Source organism: Phyllopteryx taeniolatus, chromosome 7 (genome assembly GCF_024500385.1).
Source record: "Phyllopteryx taeniolatus isolate TA_2022b chromosome 7, UOR_Ptae_1.2, whole genome shotgun sequence".
Classification (NCBI taxonomy): Eukaryota; Metazoa; Chordata; class Actinopteri; order Syngnathiformes; family Syngnathidae; genus Phyllopteryx; species Phyllopteryx taeniolatus.
In genome coordinates this window covers 19127178-19147832 of record NC_084508.1, presented here as the reverse complement: position 1 = coordinate 19147832, position 20655 = coordinate 19127178, and the positions used below count along the sequence as shown (strand labels likewise).

General features: G+C 42.2%; 2 protein-coding genes across 4 annotated transcripts; both read left to right on the top strand.

Annotated features, from left to right (window-relative positions):
- The first annotated feature begins 1199 nt into the window (after nt 1–1199).
- On the top strand, nt 1200–16094 carry LOC133480750 (WD repeat-containing protein 47-like). Of its 2 annotated transcripts, XM_061779311.1 has the most exons (16): nt 1200–1450; nt 2613–2803; nt 2873–2956; nt 3597–3681; nt 4307–4615; nt 5677–6116; nt 6234–6327; nt 9205–9377; nt 10533–10763; nt 10955–11024; nt 11098–11255; nt 11409–11578; nt 11692–11862; nt 12578–12709; nt 13265–13483; nt 13584–16094. In XM_061779311.1, the coding sequence occupies exons 2-16, from the start codon at nt 2646–2648 to the stop codon at nt 13724–13726; spliced, it is 2637 nt and encodes an 878-aa protein (XP_061635295.1). In that variant the 5' UTR covers nt 1200–1450; nt 2613–2645; the 3' UTR covers nt 13727–16094. The 2 variants fall into 2 exon arrangements, with proteins under 2 accessions (XP_061635295.1, XP_061635294.1); XM_061779310.1 differs by having other exon boundaries at nt 1200–2803.
- A 797-nt stretch (nt 16095–16891) lies between these two features.
- lim2.2 (lens intrinsic membrane protein 2.2) lies at nt 16892–20566 on the top strand. Of its 2 annotated transcripts, none has more exons than XM_061779319.1 (5): nt 16892–17062; nt 18179–18386; nt 19239–19379; nt 19506–19658; nt 20377–20566. In XM_061779319.1, exons 2-5 carry the CDS (start codon nt 18209–18211, stop codon nt 20445–20447), a joined length of 543 nt encoding a protein of 180 aa, XP_061635303.1. In that variant the 5' UTR covers nt 16892–17062; nt 18179–18208; the 3' UTR covers nt 20448–20566. The 2 variants fall into 2 exon arrangements, with proteins under 2 accessions (XP_061635303.1, XP_061635304.1); XM_061779320.1 differs by having other exon boundaries at nt 16903–17062; nt 19506–19640.
- The last annotated feature ends 89 nt before the right edge of the window (nt 20567–20655 follow it).

Sequence of the window (20655 nt, the reverse complement as noted above, 5' to 3'; positions counted from 1 at the left end):
GGTCCGGTTTGGTGGCCTCAGTATTGCATGATGTGGTTCTGTTGGCTTCATCAAGCCGTGACCTCCAACTCTCATTGGAGCAGTTCGCAGCCGAGTGTGAAGCGGCTGGGATGAGAATCATCACCTCCAAATCTGAGACCATGGTCCTCAGTCGGGAAAGGGTGGCATGCCATCTCCAGGTCGGGGATGAGATCCTGCCCCAAGTGGAGGAATTCAATTATCTTGGGGTCTTGTTCACGAGTGAGGGAAGAATGGAACGGGAGATCGACAGGCGGATCGGTGCAGCGTCTGCAGTGATGCGGACTTTGTATCGGTCCGTTGTGGTAAAGAAAGAGCTAAGCCGAAAGGCGAAGCTCTCAATTTACCGGTCGATCTTCGTTCCTACCCTCACCTATGGTCATGAGCTGTGGGTCGTGACCGAAAGAACAAGATCCCGGATACAAGCGGCCGAAATGAGTTTCCTCCGCAGGGTGTCCGGGCTCTCCCTTAGAGATAGGGTGAGAAGCTCGGTCATCCGGGAGGATCTCAGAGTAGAGCCGCTGCTCCTCCGCATTGAGAGGAGCCAGATGAGGTGGCTGGGGCATCTGATTCGGATGCCTCCCGGACGCCTCCCTGGTGAGGTGTTCCGGGCATGTCCCACCGGGAGGAGACCCCGGGGACGACCCAGGACACGCTGGAGAGACTACATCCTTCGGCTGGCCTGGGAACGCCTCGGGATCCCCCCGGAAGAGCTGGATGAAGTGGCTGGGGAGAGGGAAGTCTGGGCGTCCCTGCTGAAGCTACTGCCCCCGCGACCCGACCCGGATAAGCGGTAGAGAATGGATGGATGGATGGATGAAGAAGTAGATGAAGAAAAATGTAAAAAAACATACAGTACTTGGCTGTATTTTAACAAGAAAATATAGCAGCAGCAAAAAAAGTACCCAAAAATAAGCACAAGTCAATGTTTGGTTCTCACTATTGGGGCTGATTTGCGCCAGAAACAGCCATACAACTGTTCATGTGAATGCTGAGGGGCTGCCGTATCAATTGAGTTGCCTTCTCCCAGGAAATTTGGGGTTTCTATATCTTTATTTTACTATTCCAATCCATTCGTCTTTTGCTGTGGCAAACATTAAAACAAAAAAAATTAAATAACCTTCATCAGATTTGACGGCATGTTTGCTTTCGTCATGTGCTTGTCTTGTGAGGATGAAATCGCGTTTAAATGTACAAAACTAGAATCGGCCCTGACGTGTCCGGGTCCCTGCAGGCTGCAAGCGGAGAAGTCGTCGGTCTCCCTCATGCTTGCACAAAGAAGGTGGGACGCCACTGCGACGACGGCGCACCCGATTGGACGTTTGCGGCTGCGTGCGTCCGCATGGCAACGCGACCTGCGCGCCACAAATAAGGCAGGAGGGGAGCTCTGCTGGCAAGTCGGGATTGATTGACGACACCTTCGCGGGCACAGGTCAGCACATGGTACCGATTCGACGAGACGTCACGTCTGTAGCGTGGAAATGAATGAATGAATGAATGTGTTATACTGTGCGTGCGTGTCTGAGTGAGGAGGGACTGGGCGGCGCCTGCCCGCCGCAAACGCACTGTACTATTAAGACGTAGTGCACACCATGTATGTTGCGTGAAGACCCTTGACCATTTTATGAAGGCGTATATTGCTGCACTGAGTAACCCCTGGCATGCCAGTAAAGATGCACATAATGTACCTAAACGCGTCACTGAATTGCAGATGTTGGCGGTGAGATAACGTCCAACCTAGTGTTGCAGCAAGCAGAACTTGAAAAGCAAATGTACAATATTGATGGTGTGAAACCCACCCAAAGCAACTGCAGCAATAGGGAATTCACCACATGGGGTGCATTGATTGGTTAATGAATTGATTACTGAACTGATTAGTTGTCAAAATGGCTGCTGTAAAACTGTTTGCTTCCATGCTCTCTTTTAGACATTAACTGGTCACAAAATTAAGTACGTGTGACATCTTATGTCATCCAAAAACAAGAACTATTATTTCAAACAAAATTGCCTTGACAAAGATGGTAATGCTCAGAGAAATATTTGTTGACATTGAGGACATTTTTCAATATTTGTATCAGTTTATCAGTTTATTTTTGAAAGGGGACAATGCAATTTCATAAAACACATGAAGTACACATGGTTACAAAAGCCAGAATTAGCCAGAAGGCTAGTTTTCATCTGTAGTCCCCTGGCCATGATGTAAAAAAAGCAGTAAAATACATCTACAGGCTTTATATTATACATAACAGACATAGGCAGTATGTTTTTGACTATACACTGTAGAGATGTACAGTTTTGATTCTGATCCAAATTAGAAATGGTCAACCTTGGCTGTTGTGAGAGCTGGTTCCCACTCATTTTGCAAAGGTGCTTGAAATATTACAAACACAACTGAGCATAATTTCTGTATACAGAATGAGTGTAAATTTAAATATTTAGTGTTTTGTCTTGAGTCAAAATATTTGAAGACAAGCGGTGGGCTGTTGGATATCATGTAGTGCATTTTTACAATTTCTGTACAAGTCAACACTGCAATAAATGTGAGTTCTCATCTCTCGTCTCAAAATATATCTCCAAATGTGGCTGGATTGAAGGGACCTTTAAACTGCCACTTGGAGCAGGTCACCATGACAGCAGAGGAGAAAATCAACATCAAGGAGGCAGAAGTGGTCAAGCTGGTCCTCGACTTCCTCAGCTCCAGGAAGCTGCATATCAGCATGTTGGCCTTGGAAAAGGAGAGCGGCATCATCAACGGCCTCTACTCCGATGACATGCTCTTCCTCAGGTATAACAACATCACAAACCGGATTATAACTTTCAATACAAAAACATTCTTTTTGTGCCTCATCGACAGGCAACTCATACTGGATGGTCAGTGGGAGGAGGTGATGCAGTTCATTCAGCCTTTAGAAGGGTTGGACAAGTTTGACAAGAAAAGGTGGGAGACCATGACCCAGAAGTCAAAGTTCAAGTAGTTAACAATATCATCAGCTTCGGCTAAGTTTTTTTATGTGGTGGGAAGAGGGAGGCATTTGTGTTTGGTGACATATCTGCTGCATGCACCACATGTGCAGATTTGCACACTAAATTGATAAGTGTAATTTGGTGGCTTGGTGATGAAGTGTTGCCTGCCCAAGTGAGCGGTAGCGCAATGCAAGTGCGATTGTTAATATCTGTTGTTTTGACTGCAACTAGCTCGGATTCTAAAGAGCCTCCCAAAGTCCCGAAGAACACCAGAAAAGTCACTACATTTATTGCTTGGTGCATTTTTTGAAAAAGAGTCGCTTGAGTAGTCTGAATACTCGCTAAGGTAGAAACTAGACGACACGCTTTTAAGACTCGGGCTTAAGCAAACCCCACAGAGGGGGGCTGGGTTAGCAGTGGCTCATTTGCATGTGGCAAGACAGCCCCCACAAAACAAAACAAAACCCCCAAAAAATAATTAAATCAAGTAAGGGTCGAAAAACAGAATGAAAACTGTGCTATAATTCTTGATCCTCAGGGTATTTTGACGAATGTATGTCATAGAAATGAATGAATCCTGAAAACATTAACACCACATATTTTTGTTTTTGCAGGTTTCGCTATATCATTCTGAAGCAGAAGTTTCTCGAGGCTCTTTGTGTAAATAATGCCATGTCTGCAGCTGAAGACCCTCAAAATGTATTGTTTTTTTTTAAGCACAAAATATTGGTTCTTTGACATGGAAATTCACACTACTGCTAAGCGAAAAAAAAAATGTTTTATTTGTCAGTATCACAGTATCATTGTGGTGAACTAGTTTGAACTTTTTCAAGGAACAATGTGTCGCCTGAACAGTCTGTTTCTCACTCAAAGCAATTCCTCGAGCCAGAATATTTTTTCTTGACGATCAAAGTCGGGTTAATGTTGAAATGAAGTATCACCTCAAAGCACATAAGTGGCCAATCAGGTAGCTCTAATTTGCCTAGAAACCGGGGATTGCTATGATGTGCTGTGATGTATTGACGAACACTATACTGTAGTCTTCAATTCTAAAAAAAAAAAAAAAGAAATTACCATTTGACTTTTAACCTCTGCAGCAGCATCACTCAGCATTCAAACCTCTACTGATTTGCGATACAGGAAGTTATCTTGAGAAGCTTAATACTTGTCTGCTATATTTAATGGAAATTAATGTTGTGTGTGTTTTATAGAAAACGACAATTTAGCTCCCTCAGGCCAGGATGGCTAAATTATTTTATTTACAGATCATGTTATTGTATTGACAGCCACATACTAAATGTTATGAATCTTCTGCCATGTGCAGCTGGAATTGACCATGCAAGAGGCTGTCAAGTGCCTGCACAAATTGGAGGAGTCCTGCCCGTCTAAGGAGGACTACAGCAAACTGTGTCTTCTCCTCACGCTGCCTCGCCTCACCCACCACGCTGAGTTCAAGGACTGGAACCCGAGTACAGCGCGCGTCCACTGTTTCGAGGAGGCCTGCGTGATGGTCGCCGAGTTCATTCCAGCGGACAGGAAGCTGAGCGAGGCGGGCTTCAGAGCGAGTGGGAACCGCCTCTTTCAGCTGCTCATCAAAGGGATCCTTTACGAGTGCTGCGTCGAATTCTGTCAGGTGAGGTGACGCCTTTGCAGCTATAACAGCTTTTAGTGTGAGTGCGTCTGTTGATGTTTTTTTTCCAGTTGAGCCTGGCTCCTAATCTCTGTTGTACACTCTTAGACATTCCTGTAAATTCTACAGTTACTTACCACATACCTGACAGTAAAATAATTTAAAAGTAATTTTAGAGTAATTAACTAGTTTTTACCACATCATGGGATTTTGGTTGACGTCACACAGAGTTACTATATTTTGTATGCAGCAAAATTGTGAAGCCGTGTGCTCCCAGCATGCATTGCACCATAAAATGTTGACCTGTTGCCGTAACAAAGACATTAATCCTTAATGTTCATGAACGGTAAGGATTAACTTCACATTGATCATCTGTGTTTATGTTTCCCGGAGTTCGTTGAATGTGTGACACTGTTGTCAGTATAGTTTTAGTCTCATTTTAGTCCCCGCCCCTGCCGTCTTGCGACTCCGCCCAAAGAAACACCCCCATCTTACTAAATCTGGACAACCAGGAACCAGAACCAGGAGGAGACTGGATTGTCGCACTTGCCTGGCCGCCTCACAGTGCATCTTGGTCAGCCTCAAGTGCGTCGGCGGCCCGCTGGAATTGGCCTAGAGACAGGGAACACTTTGTCCCAGCTCAGACCTCAGGGTCGGCTGTGAGCGTGCAATGTTACACAATATGTTACCGGTTTGATGTTGTATTTTTTGGAATGTATAACCAATTAAGTGTAATAAGAGTGGTGATCAATTTACCTGACGACTCGGTGAGAACGGTGATGTGACGTACGCGGTGGTTTTCTAAGCTCAGCCATGCAGCGTCTTGCGTATACCTCAGCACCCACCCTTTATTTGAAGTAGAGAGCTGTCCAATTCCCTCTTTTTAACTTTGGTTTCTAATCGGAATTAAAAATAATCCATCCAAGAAACTATAATAGTCCCCTTGGCGAGAGGCTGCGGTATGTCCCCGCGAGCCTCTGTGCGCATGGTGGGTGTGTTTTGACAGACTATTCAGTCTGAACTAATCTGTTCAATTGGGTTTAACAACACTTTTTACTTTGTAGAGCAAAGCAACTGGAGAGGCGATAACAGAGGGAGAGGTTTTGCTCGGCGTAGACTTGCTCTGCGGGAACGGTTGTGATGAACTGGATCTGTCGCTGCTGTCCTGGCTGCAGAACCTTTCTCCTGGTGCATTTTCATGCGCCTTCCAACAGAAGACCCTCAGTATCCATGTCGACCGGCTAATGAAGCCCAGCAAGACCGGTCACGCTGACCTCCTCATGCCTCTGATCAATCGCCTCTCCCCCCGCCCGGCCTCACCTTTCCGCCAGAGGCCTCACTCGGCCGACACGTACATGTCCAGATCCCTGAATCCGGCTCTGGATGGGCTGTCCCACGGCCTGGCTATCCAGGACAAGAGAGGCATGGAGGTCAACATGAAATCAGCTCTCAGTCGAAGCCTGGTGGAGAATAATTTTCACCAACTGGATGATTCCCCTGAGAAGTAAATCTGATAAACTGCTTATTGACTTGAAATATAAAAGGCATCACAGATTTAATCAACATTCAATCTCTCATTTGAACTGACATTAACTGGCCCATGGCTTTTTCTTGACGATAGAAAGCACCCACGGTGTTTTGAAGGTCCCAAGACCACACGCACGCCTCTGACTCCTGGGAGAGATGGTGGAACAGCATGCACAGAAACAGTTGAGGTAATAACAACAACAAATTACAACAAGCAGCTTTCCTACCTTAAGCTTCCCTGTGCTGTAAAATGATCCCATATTTTGAACATGAATTTGAATGTGTTTCTCTTATATTTTAATCTCGTCCCTTGACAATGAAATACTGGCCTGTCAAAGTGTAGCTAACAGAGATGTCAGGAAGGTGCAGAACTGGTGTCACAAAAGATAGATTACAAACTCAAACTCAAACTACAAACTACGAGTTTTTCCCCTTCAATGTTGGCCAGACGATAAACCAGCATGTCTACGTCTGCAGTATTTGCTTCATTCGGTGTGTGCAAGAAGCGACAGTTGTGGCAGGACAACTCGTGACTACTTCATTATGATAACGTGCCGTGGATGACATTAAGATGGCCGTGATGACGGAGCTGTGGAGGATCCTGGAAGAATCCTTCCAGGAGTGCAGGAAGGCGTGCCAGAAAAGGATGCAAAAGTGCATTAAACACCAGGGGAATTACTTGGAAAGGAAGCACTATTAGTTACTAGTTTGGATTTGAAATATAACTTTTGTGATGCCAGGGCTGGAACCTTTCTGACACACCTCATATATTATACTGTAGCTACAAAATATAACTAGTATGTGAATGATAAATGATAACATGTATGTATTGGCACACTATATTTGTATTTATTTTTCTGTCCATTTGTTAGTTAGCAGACTAGAATTTTGCAATGGCTCTTACAGGCTTAAAAACTAAAAACGTGTGTTAAAGAAGAAGCGATGTGCAATGTGTCATTTAAGGGAGACCACAATTCATGCCCAGAAACTCACACGCAGTCTCGTCGACGTCCCACACCAACCCACCAGGCCCCGCCTCTTAAAGGCACATATCTACACACAGACATGAAATACAAACAGTACTTTCTATACATTTTATTCTTGCAAACTGTTTTGTGTTCAAATATATTTACAATGTGTTTAACTTTAACTGTGTCCGTGTGTGTGTGTGTGTGGGCGTGTGTGTGTGTGTGTGTGTGTGTGTGTGTGTGTGGCTGTGTGTGTGTGTGGGTGAAGGGGGTGGCGGGGTTGTGGGGGCGGGGGGGTTGGAGGTTTTATATGGTCTCTATTGCTAATCTACGTATTGCGGATGGGTTTGGATTGTATTCTCTGGAATAAAAATGGGTTCACTGTAAACTCATTACAGGATCTATGGATGTGTATCTTGGTAGTAGGGCCCAAGGAGGAGTCCATTAATTGTAGGAACAACTTTGGATCATGTCATAATGCTGGCATCTGTTGTCACTTGTGAGGTCTGCAGATCTGCAGGGTCACATAAAACACTGTCTTGATGATATTCATAAAACTTGAAGATGAGGTCAAGGAATCCCACATAAATTAAATAAATAAACGAAGATTACGCAGACCTTTCTGTTGGTGAGAACTCCGCACGTTTGCCTTCCAGTTAGGTTATGTGTATGTGATGGTTGTTATAAGGGCATAAGGAAAGCATCACAAGTACAATCAATAGTTTCGGCTCTCAACCTTTGGCTGCTGAGGCTGAATTGCTTCAATGAATCAAGACTAAAAACAAATAACAAAGGTTGTCTAAGGCAATGTCTTGTCCTGGGAATCATTAATAAGAGTAACAGGTTTAGAATAGATTCCCCCTGAACCCCTGAACCGCCTCATCTCCATACTGCCACTGCTCATAAATCCCTCGTAGGTGCCCTGCCGCAACTGTCCAGGGAGACACTTGTGACCTGTTGCCACCGCCGCGTGAAAGTGGTGGAGGTCATGGGAAGAGGAGGCAGATAATCAGGTTTGATTTGCTGTCGCAGCCAAGATGGCCCAGTGGCTCCATCATCACTCATCTTTATGCATCCCAGGTTCCAGCTAATGGAGTAACGTGTTTTCATATTGGACGTTGTGTGTGTGTGTGTGTGCATGAAAAGTGGTGGTGACAGAGTTGATGGGACAAGACTAGATAAGATGAGGTCCCTGAAAACTTTTTTTATGGTGTGAGTGATGCAGCATAAGGCCTTGGAAGGGGAAGACTTGACAGTAGGGGCTCTTTTTAGAGAGTATGTCTATTATATACAGTAAATGATTGTAGGTGTGTGGTCTTGCATATGTATTGTTGGTGATGACTAGTTTTGATTGGCACGTTTGCATGCATCCATCCATTTTCTGTAACACTTGTGATTACCTGGGTTCCAGGTCAGCCTATTCCTGTTGTCAAGTGGGTAAAACACCCTGGACTGTTGCCGGCCAATCACAGGGCACTTCTAGACAGCCATCCATCCATCCATCCATCCATTATCTGAGCCGCTTCTCCTCACTAGGGTCCCGGGCATGCTGGAGCCTATCCCAGCTGTCATCGGGCAGGAGGCGGGGTACACCCTGAACTGGTTGCCAGCCAATCGCAGGGAAAATACAAACAAACAACCATTCGCACTCACAGTCATGCCTACGGGCAATTTAGAGTCTCCAATTAATGCATGTTTTTGGGACGTGGGAGGAAACCGGAGTGCCCGGAGAAAACCCACGCAGGCACGGGGAGAACTTGCAAACTCCACACAGGCGGGGACGGGGATTGAACCCCGCACCTCAGAACTGTGAGGCTGACGCTCTGACCAGTCGTCCACCGTGCCGCTCTAGACAGCCATTCACACCTATTTGTCAATTGGTTTAACATGCATGTTATTGTAATGTGGGAGCAAGCGAGAGTACCAGAAGAAAACACAGCGCTGCCTGTGTTTGAATACAGGGATTACTAAATTGAGCACTATTTGAAAAATGGAAATCAAACAACATCAACACACTGTATCGCTTCAAAAGCTGCTATTGCTTCTACTGTACATACAAATTGTTTCTCATCATGTTTTGCTCTTGGTTTGTGTCAGCGGCCTGACTCCACAGACCAAATGCAGGAGTACTACAGGCAGCGTCTGCGTGTGCAGCAGCATCTGGAGCAGAAGCAACAGCAGAGGCAGCTTTACCAGCAGATGCTGCTTGAAGGGGGTGTGAAACCACTCGACGGAGCCCAAAACAACCTCACAGAGACCTTCCTCACTCGGTAAGGAACACATCTAGGACAACATGGCTATTGTTAGTATAACTGCCACTAAAAATAATTGCCGTACTGTATGTCAATCAAAAATGTACATAATCTATTCAGTATACATATTGCTGGCGTCAGGCAGAATCCTCAAATCTCCAAAGACTCCATCACTTTTCAGGAAATGAAAAAACAGCATGACCATTAACATGGCATGGTCAAAGAGAGCAAGTCATTTTTAACACTTCAGATTGGTCAGGGCACGGTGGCCGACCGGTTAGAGCGTCAGCCTCACAGTTCTGAGGACTGGGGTCCAATCCCTGGCCCCGCCTGTATGGAGTTTGCATGTTCTTCCCGTGCCTGCGTGGGTTTTCTCTAGGCACTCTGGTTTCCTCCCACATCCCAAAAACGTGCATTAATTGGAGACTCTAAATGAGCCAAATCACAAAATTCAGAGCTGAGAAGAGTTTTGTCATAGGTAATATGACAAGACTGCTTCTTGTGACTGGCTCCAAGTCAGCCGTCAGATCTTTCAGAAATTTCAAAATTGTGTTGCTGAATAGACAATATACGGAAGCGTATTGCTGTCTTGTGAACCTTTTTTTTTTTTTTTTGGGTGTGGCAGCAATACGCTTCCGTACTCGGGGGATCGATATCACAAAGTGAAAAAAAAAAAAAAAGTTTAGTAGATCAGCTTTCACATCTATTTGCATCCGCAATCAAGTTTGTATATTTGCCCATTAGTAAATCCGGCCCTATGTGTACAGTAACCTATTACCTACAGTATAGTAGTAAGAAGATCATTGCCTACAAATGAATTCATGCTGCCCCCTAGTGGCTATGCCTTTCTGCTAGGACTAATAATGCCCACATTTAATGAAACATTTTGTCCTTTTTAGTAACTTTTTTGTTCATACTCAGTCATCATTACTATATACATTAAACAGTAAATTACATAGATCATTAAATTAAAAATGACTCACATATCATAGCACAGTGTTATGGTATGTAGTATGTATTGTATTTTGGGAATAGGATATGTTATTTATAAATCTTAGACAATTGGGTCTTTACAGTATATCAATCGTTTTGGGTTATTTTTACGTGAGAGTTGCATGGATGGAACATACTGTATTTCTAAATGGACTCGCAGTAATCATGTGTTTTGTGCAGATCCATTCAGAAACTGGAGGAGATGAATGTTGGCATTGACCACCACGGAGATGAGGTTGGCCCACATTTGGGCCAGCAGTGTAATGGTGTGACAGATGAGACCAGCACATCCGACACCCAAGACCCAGGGGTAGTGCAAAGGGCGAAGCCTGGTGGTGTAAGCAGAAGCCCCTCATTAGGACCTGGGAGCCATTGCCTGCAACATGTCAGTGAGTCCCCAGGTCCTGCAAGGTAATGAATGGTGGTTTGCTCTAAAATAAATACTCTCATGTGACTTTAGTTCTAATAGGAGGAGGATGGTACTCGTCAACTTATGTGTGACTCCCTCTGAGCACACCCACTCAATAGTTTGAAAATTCAATTATGGCCATTTATTTAAAAGGTCATTTTTGTGTATTTGTATGGATGCATTGTGAATACAGTGCTGAGAGGATTGGCGGCTCAGTGCAAGATGATTCGAGCAGCCATGTGACACGTTGCACAACACAGCAGGTACTATCAACAAAACAAAATCCATTACAAACGAATTACAGTAAGGGTTGTTTTTCCCGGACCTTCTTTACAGCCAGGAAAGACCAAAACCCAGTTTGTTAAAGTGAACCAGCTTGAAGACACGCAGGCAGTACGATCTGTGGCCTTCCATCCCTCCGGATCACTTTATGCTGTTGGTTCCAACTCTAAAACTCTCAGAGTTTGCGCCTACCCTGACACCCTAACAACCAGGTCAGGTCCGCTCATAAACATTAAACCATCAAATATTATTACTGTTTGTTGTATGGAAGGTGTTCAGGACTGTTAAGATAAGTTCAACTAATACATTTACAGTAGATACCTTGCCTGCACAGTTCCTCGTATGCATTTCTTCTCCATGTTTAGCACTCCGGATGCAGTCAAGCAGCCAGTGGTGCGCTTCAGAAGGAACAAACACCACAAAGGTTCCATCTACTGTGTCGCCTGGAGTCACTGTGGACAGCTGTTGGCCACCGGCTCCAATGACAAATATGTCAAAGTTCTGCCTTTCAATGCTGACAGCTGCAATGCGACAGGTACAAATTTATGTTTGCCTTTTTTTGTTTTTTTTGTTTACAGTCATCATAAAATTATTAGTTGCTACACATTCAAGCAGGATAAAGACTTTACTGAGGCTGATGTCATTCAGGTCCTGACCTGGAGTTCAGCATGCATGATGGGACCATAAGGGACTTGGCCTTCATGGAGGGTCCTGAGAGCGGAGGTTCCATCCTGATTAGTGCTGGAGCTGGAGACTGCAACATCTACACCACTGACTGCCAGAGAGGACAGGGCCTCCATGCCTTGAGTGGACACACTGGTATCTGACCTTTAAACATTTTGCTCTCCTCAGAAAGTTTTAGGAAGGTCTATAAGTCACATTTACACAGTTCAGTTTGGTTTGGTAATCCTGACCTTGCTTGTATCTTGACCTCAAGGTTTGTGGGCATGATGGTGATAGTGTGTATCATTCATTATAACACCAAAACACAAATTAATCTCTTAATGAATTAAACAAAGAAGCTCAACGTTATACAGTCAACAAAATGCAACAAGGTAAGACACCCAGCCTTTAGTGGCTATTACAAGAAGACTAGGAACTTTTCTCATCTTTTAATGACAGTTGTCGCATGAAAGAGGCAATTATCTAATAACTAATCAACAGATGTGTGTTTATTGTGTGTGTACTGTACTGTATATCTACACCGTTTAGGTACTGTATTACTACATTGCTATCCTAACAGATGGGTGCCAGAAATTGGTATGGTACAGATCAGATATTTTGGTAACCTTCACCACAATGATAATGCAAAAATGTGTAAAAAATAAATGTGTACTGCATCAAACTGAACTTGAACTGTTTGTTGTAGGACATATACATTTTTTGGACTGTTGGAGAAAGGCAGAGTTGAGCATGTGAGAGCATGTCAACTCCACACAGTCAGGCCCGAGCTAAGATTCAACCCGTTTAGTATAGCATAGCATAGGATAGTATATCAAAGTGTATTCATGGCTTCACTTGTGGTTTTGAACAGGCCACATTCTGACGCTATACACATGGGGAGGGTGGATGATCACGTCTGGTTCCCAGGACAAGACAGTTCGCTTCTGGGACCTGCGGGTTCCAAGTTGTGTGCGTGTGGTGGGTACAACCCTGCATGGCTCAGGTAAGTCGACTGTATTAATTGCCCAGTTTAACAATATAATGAATTCATGGTAACACGTGAACGTGAGGACAGATGTGCATCTTATTGTTCAGTGTACATTCCATTCATGTCTTATGTTCTTGTTACTTGTTATTGTGGACTTATTGTTGAGTTATCCATACAGAGCTGTGTGTACTGAATAATGAACAACGTGGTTAAATTGTAAAGGAGACCAAGTTGACCTTGGAAAATGTCTAATTGTGGACATTCTCATTTTTATGCTGCAGTTGTAATCGATTCTCATAGAGTCTCACACGGTAATGATTGAAACTCCAAATATTTGAATGAATTTAGAGGCATTTTTTCCCCAAAATGTTGGTTGACTTTTGGATATACGATTAGGGGTGTTCCAATATATCAAGCTTAGAGATTACATTGTTTGTGAAAGAAACTTGGACACATATCAGTTGCAACAAACAAATTGTTGATGTCACCACCTAAATGTGACTAACAAGAAATGCTTTAAAAACTGTTAAATATGATCAAATGAAAATATGGAGCTTTTGTTTCACACAGGAAGTGCGGTAGTTTCGGTGGCAGTGGATCCCAGCGGGCGCCTGCTCGCCACTGGCCAGGAGGACAGCACCTGCATGCTGTATGACATCAGAGGAGGCCGCATAGTCCAGACGTACCGCCCGCACGGCAGTGACATTCGTTCAGTACGCTTCTCACCAGGAGCCCATAACCTTCTGACTGGTTCCTATGACAACAAAATCATCATCAGTGACCTGCAAGGTAGCGGCAAACAATTATGTTGCTGCATTGACTCAGGTTATAATCACTGAAATAACTACTAGGCAATTAACATCACTTCATTCCTTTTCTTTGAACCCAGGTGACCTAACAAAACCAGTCCCTCAGACGTTGGCAGGTGAACACTGGGACAAGGTGATCCAGTGTCGATGGCATCCCAAAGATCGAACCTTCCTCTCTTCCTCCGCTGATCGGACTGTTGTCCTCTGGGCTCCCAACCCTTGAGAAAGTCGGAAGACTCACAACAAAATCAGTAGCGAGCCTTCAATGGAACATCAAGTATATTCAAGTGTTGAATCACAAACTTTTGCATATGTTCGTGTTTTTATGTCAGTGCATTAAGTTGTCAGCGCTGTTCCGTCATACAATATCTTTGGGCTCTATTTTCGTGACTGGCGTAAATCTGCGTGGAGGGGTGTTAGACCAGGTTATGGTCATTTCGCAGACGAGCGCAAGCCGGCGTATTTAAAAGAGGGAGGTGTGCGCCATTGTGTGCGTGAACAAAGCCGATTTCAATCATCTCCAAACAAAGCGGCTCCTCTCATTCCCTTTAAATGGGGTGCATTTGATAAGTCTGTAATTGTAATAATGTGCTCAATGAATTGATTTCTACGATGATTCAGAGGGTTTGGTGTCCACTATTCACATATTTATGAATGGAATACATTTGACATCTACAACACATGTCTACGGAGTTCAGAATCTGCCGGTATGTGCCTACAAACCAAATTCGCGTTAGACCAGCTGCTCCACGATTAAGACGTGGTCTCAGCAAGCATACGTTTAGACCGACTTTCTGCCACCAAATTGTCAGTCCCTAGTGCGCATGTCAAAGGTCACACCCTCACTGCGCCTGAATGCTCATCTTGGCGTAGACTAGTCTGCCAGCTTGGCAAACGCACAGCTAGCCTTGCAGTGGCATGGAACTCAAGTTACAACATTTGCGCTCTTCTGCAGACGTACCGTTGACGAAAATAGAACCCTTTATGGACAGATATATGACAGGTGTAGAAAACTGGATTCATAGTGCTTTATGCTTGTCAAATCACGCAGTCATCAATGTCTAAAGATAGTTTTTATGGTGGAGAAAAGATGAGAAAGTGGCAAATAGATCTGCAACATGAAGTTGTTGTACCATAAAATGACAGCTTTATGATGTATGTTGATAGTACACTGGTTTGAAATGCAGAATACAGTTCAGAGTTCCTGTATGTACAGCGCTTGTACAAATTAAAATAATCAGTCCATTAATATTTTAACCAGCACTTTAAATCTAGACACTGTATTTGAGGATAGCTTGGTGAATATAGTTTTGCTAGAAGAACCCTAAATTATAAATGTGGGACAAAAATTATTGGTAAAAAAAACCAAAAAATTGCGAAAGAGTTTAAATTATTTTATTTTATTTTTAAAACACGAAGTCTTTGTCCAATACTTGTTGGCCTATTGTCAAAATACAAAGGGTTTATAATAATGCACTTGAAAGCTATGGAGAGGAATTTATTACATAATGTGCCTTTTTAAAGCATTAGAGAGAGATTTTTGGGTTGGTGTAGTAAGTGAACCATTTATCTATGCAGGGTTATCTATTTTTTACCATTTACTGTACAGACTTGGACAAGTGTACGTTTTTTTTGTTGTATCACTCACTGCACATTTTATATTGTATGTTGTGTTAGTACTGGAAATATGAACTGAATGAATAGTAAGTAATATTGTACAACAGAAACAGACGCTATAACAATTTACATGTTGAACACATCAATGTCTCTGATGTGTTTGGTTGTACACAACTAGAATTCATAAATTGCACCATTAGAATAGTTTGATGTGTACTAGGGGGTTTGAACTTTCTGACAAATTTCCCACAGCACTTTTAGAAAAAGAATAGCACAACAACTTCTCTCTTTTTTTATAAGGTGAAGTTACAGTATGTTGAATTAAGAAATATTGTGATGAGCGTTTCATCACTTATCAACTGCTCTGGACCTTTTGAAGTAAATATGTGACGTGAGATCTGAATAATCTTCAAATAAGTCTCTTCAAAAGAATGGTCACCAGACATTCTCTGACAACTAAATATATCTATCCATCTATGTATTTCCTACCACTTACCCTGTTCCTGGTCACAGGTAAGCTCGGGCCCAGCTGGTACATGGGCAAGAGATGGCGTCACTCTTTACTCATGCACTTTAAATGCAGAGGTTGTGCACATAACAGTATAACAATAGTTGTTCAACTTACTACTATGCAGAACGTTTTTGGTGTGACTGACAGAAGGTATATCAAAATGTTTGTCAATTGTACTAAACTCACTTACTTGGCTTGCTCAGTGCCTCAGTTTAATATTACAACCTCACCTTACCTTACACCATAATTATTTTGTATTGTATATGTTGAAGTACCGTATGTTTAATCACCTTGTGTTGTTGTACATATTGTTTATTCCACATGTCTCATCATTGTGATGTTGCCTCTGTGGGTCACAGTGGGATCTTTTATTGTTCTGACTTACCTGCCAAAGGGCCATTAGAGTTCAATAGATTGAAATAAAACATGCCACTGGTGATAAATAAAATGGGTGTTAAAACAATGTTTTGTTCGAGGCTACACTTTGTAATGATAATCCTGCATGTGAGGACCACATAATCCTGAATACTACAAAAATACTGTATATGTAGGAATTTAGCTGTACAGACTTGTTTCCATGCAAGTTAAATAGGTGACTGGCTGCACCGTAGTTCTTCATTGTACAACTTCATTTATGAAAACAAAGCCCAAAATTGGACCATTTTCTTCTAGTTACTTTTTGGACTGAATCGGAGTAATCTATTGTGAAACAGGCTCTGAGGGTTGAACTGTTCATGGATTTTTTTTATAAATGGGAATTGCCAACATTTGAACCTTTAATTGAAATGCCTCTATTGAACCCTTTGAACCACAACTGAGCCTCAATTCCTTATGAATGTACATTGTAAATTGCTTACTCTGTGGTTCACATATTCAATGATTATGATGACTTCGACATTTGGTACCAATACTATGATTGAACTGCTGAATGGTCAACAAGGTTGTGTGAACTAGTAGCATAACATATTGTTCAACTGTAGGATACATTTATATTGCGATGAGACCCATATTTTGATACAGTCGGCTTTCATGTGGGGGCTTGTTTCTGTTGACCCAAATATGGTGTCCGTTGTTGATTGCCAAATTTAGTATGATGATCACTGACATAATGAAGAAAGTTGTATACAAAAACATATGGGACAGATAGGTTTGCTGGAGGGATGAAGGTCACTGGAGAGTAAAAGAGAAACTGTCATCACTCACATGCTGCGCTCGATCATTCGCTCCTTTGTGAGGGGGACAATGTGAACCGACATTTGGGGGGCTTAAAAAGCATACGCACTCTGAAAAGCCAGCCAGCTCGCTGGAGGGACCACCCGACCGAGCAAGGCGTATCGGAAAGAAACTGGACTTTTGAGCAAATCTATACGCTGGATGATATTTTCTTTGTGGTTCCAAAAGACAACGTTGTGAAGAGCATCAAAACTTAAGGTGAAACTGCAAGTGACATTTGGAGCTTCTCTTTTTAACTTTTTTTTTTTTTATTGGTTTTAACGGGGCCTGGAATAGGCATTTAATTTGTAATGTTGGATACACTTATGTGTGTTTTGTAAGTTTTTTGTTTTAAAGCTATTACATAGAATTGTAAATAAGTCTGAAATCATCAAATTGTGTCTGGTTTGACCCATAAAGCAACTGCTGACACTTCACTTGTTCATTATCGTGTGTTGGGAAGGGGGAATTAGTGAACAATTGCTCGGACCTGCCTATCATGCACTCTCATTGTCAGTCAGATGATGGGTCAAGTGTTTTGCTAGCCTAAACCCATTTCACCAACCTTTGAAAACATTGAGCATTGAAAACATTTCTTTTTATTTTTAAAATTGCTAAAATGTCTTCGAGTGGTTTCATTGAATTTACTGTTGTTGCTGTTTTTTTCACAATCAAATTATGAGATCCAATCATACTGAGAGCTGGGTCTAATACGAGAGTTCACCAGAATGTTAGAAAAGGGAATACTGGATCTCAAAATATTGCGCAGGTGTACCTAATGTTGTGGCCAGTCACTGTAAATTGAGGAAGATGTTTAAATTTAATAATGTCACAGTCAAAAATGACACATAAACTTATAAATAGAACAAAACATCTCTTATTGTTGTACAGTCATGGAAACAATTACAAGACCACCCTTGTTTCTTTGATTTCTTGTTCATTTTAATGCCTATTACTACTAATAGGTATATTACCTGAAGAATACAATGAGCATGACAAAAATGCAGCTGATTCCATAATACTTTGTCCTATCTGACATTAATTGTATTCCCAGTGATTTTGGTTATTATCAAGAAAACCATGGAAAATGGCTCGATATCAGTTCTGAATTAAACCCTTATGAGCTTTTTTTTGTTGTCATCATCATATTTGTCCAAACAAATCTACCTTTAGTTGTACCAGGCAAACTGAAGAAACAAGGGTGGTCTCGTCATTTTTTTCCATGACTGTATCACTGTGTCAAATTAATAATATTTTCTTTGCAAATATTTCAGTAATCCCACAATGTAAAAATGAATGAATTGTTCCTTCTTCTCTTTGATTCTCTCCATTCAGGAGGAGAGAAGTTTTGCCAACTTCTCCACCATGCTGTACACTCTGGCTGGAGGAGGCACACTCTGCGGCGTGGCTGCCCTGGTGCTCTTAATCGTCTCCACAGCTACCGACTTCTGGATGCAGTATCGTTACTCGGGTAGCTCAGCCAATCAAGGCCTTTGGAGGTTTTGCATCAACCACAAATGTCATGCTCACACCATCACTGTAGGTAAGGCCAAGAGGATTTGTCAGTTGACAAGACAACCCTTTGTACACAAGTTTTTTTTAGATGCAAGCTGTCATTCTTGTGATTTAGTGCTTTGATTTAAGAGCAAAAATTTGAGATAAGAACTCTGTATGGTGACGGTGAAGTCAACTTACATCACAACAGGCAGCAGTTTGGCAGATAGTTGAAGTCTGCTGTCAAACCAAACCCACAACAAAGAGAATTACGTGTGTGTTAATGTAAAACAACCACACAGCTTTCGTTGACTTTGCTCAAGTCTGCTTAGCTTAATGCTAACAAACAATGCAAAATTCTAACGAATAGCATCGGTGTGGCGGTGGTGTTATAAACTTCCAAGCAAGGCATACTTGAACACAAACGGTGGAGCAACACATGGAGGCAGAGTATATAACAATACTCACATATTATTTGTCCTCTTTGAAAAACAACTATTACTGCAGCTTGCTGAGGACTGTCTCCATGTACAGTATATCCATATTTCTGTATTATAATACCCCCAGTTGACCAAGGTGTGCACACTAGAAGGAGCAGCAGAATGATTTAATCATGATGTACAAATTGTTTATTTTTTTACATTATATTTAATTACAGTGTCTTATTACTGTATGTTTTATTTTTTTATATAAAGCACAATAGGGGGCTTGTTTCCTTATTAAAAACTTCATTTTGAAAACTTTTTTGGGGGAGGCTGGAACGGATTAATGGCATTTCCAGTCAGTTCAATGGGGAACGATATCTCTAAGCTGAAAAGGTGTTTATTGGTAGTAAAGTATTTTTTTTAAGAGGTAGTCTTTATTTGTGGAAACACTAAGTGAATGCCCGTGTGACCTGCAGCCTTCTGGGATGCGACTCGGGCCTTCATGCTGCTGGCTGTGCTCAGCTGCTTTGCTGGCGTGGTGCTCGGCCTGAGTGCTTTCACCAATGGGACCAAGAACAAGAGGGTGCGCATGGGGGGCATTGCCCTGGTCTTTTCAGGTGACACAGAAAATATTCTTTTCCATAAACTGTTTTGCACATGTAATTCAGCATTTACATACCACGTACTCCAACTATCTCAATGCAATATGATGCACATAAGACTTGTTGGGGCCTCTCTTTCAGGTTTTCTTGCTCTCTTGGCTCTCTCCATCTACACGGGAGTGACAGTCACTTTCTTTGGGAAACGCTTCTTGGACTGGCGATTTTCATGGTCCTACATCATCGGCTGGGTGGCCATCATCCTGGCTTTTGCAGCAGGTATTTACAGTATCAGTGGTAAGGGAATTCACCAATCACTGTGGATAATGTAAAGAAAGCTGTCCAACATGATTGGAAAACTTACTGCATACATGTAGTTATTCACTATATTTCATTAATGTTCATTTGACACACATAATTTGATATGTTGTGTATGTTATTGGCAGCGGTGTTTGATAAATTTCGCCTCTTCATTTACAACTGGTAATTATGAGAAACAGCTTTCAGTATGATGCACAGCAGTTGTACACCGCTGCAAACACCAACTACAAAAATTAACAAACTGTTAAAATGTAAATTTTCTGACATTGTCAATCAAAACAGAGCGGTATAATCTTTGTGAAGGATACAGTGTTAGTACAGCTGTGGCGTAAGTCATACAATGGGTTGGTGGGCTAATAAATTTGTTATGCACTATACAGTATATAAGAACAATTACTGTGACCTCCATCTTGTCCTATAGGGAGCCCCCATCTATATTTATTGCTATAGTTAGTATTGTTAGTATTGTTAAAAACAGTTGTAAGTCATTTGAACTTTTTTTTTTTTTTAACATAGTGTTTAATTAAAGTTGATAATGGTCCACATTATTATCCTGTATTCGCAATGCATCTCTCAATAATACTTCCTATGACTGTCATGCAATTGATTATTAACAACCTCCATTCATAATGATATCATTATTCTATCACTTACACACACCCAATAATAACTCCCTGTGTCTCATCCATCTTAGGTGTGTTTCAGCTCTGTGCTTACCAGCGAACAACCGCAGAACCTTCGCCCCCAAATGTCTCTGACAGTTGAACCACAACACACTGCGGCAATGCAACTGATGCTTGTCAGTAGTTAGAATAAAGAGAAATCATACACGTGCTGTGTGCCTTCTCTGCTATAGAAAAATAAAACAATATAGTACAACACTACGCCAAAGTGTTTGTTAGATCACCCGATGCTTTGTTGTTTTATCCTCACTCCCCCACATTATAATGAAAGCAGTCTGTAGAACCTAAAA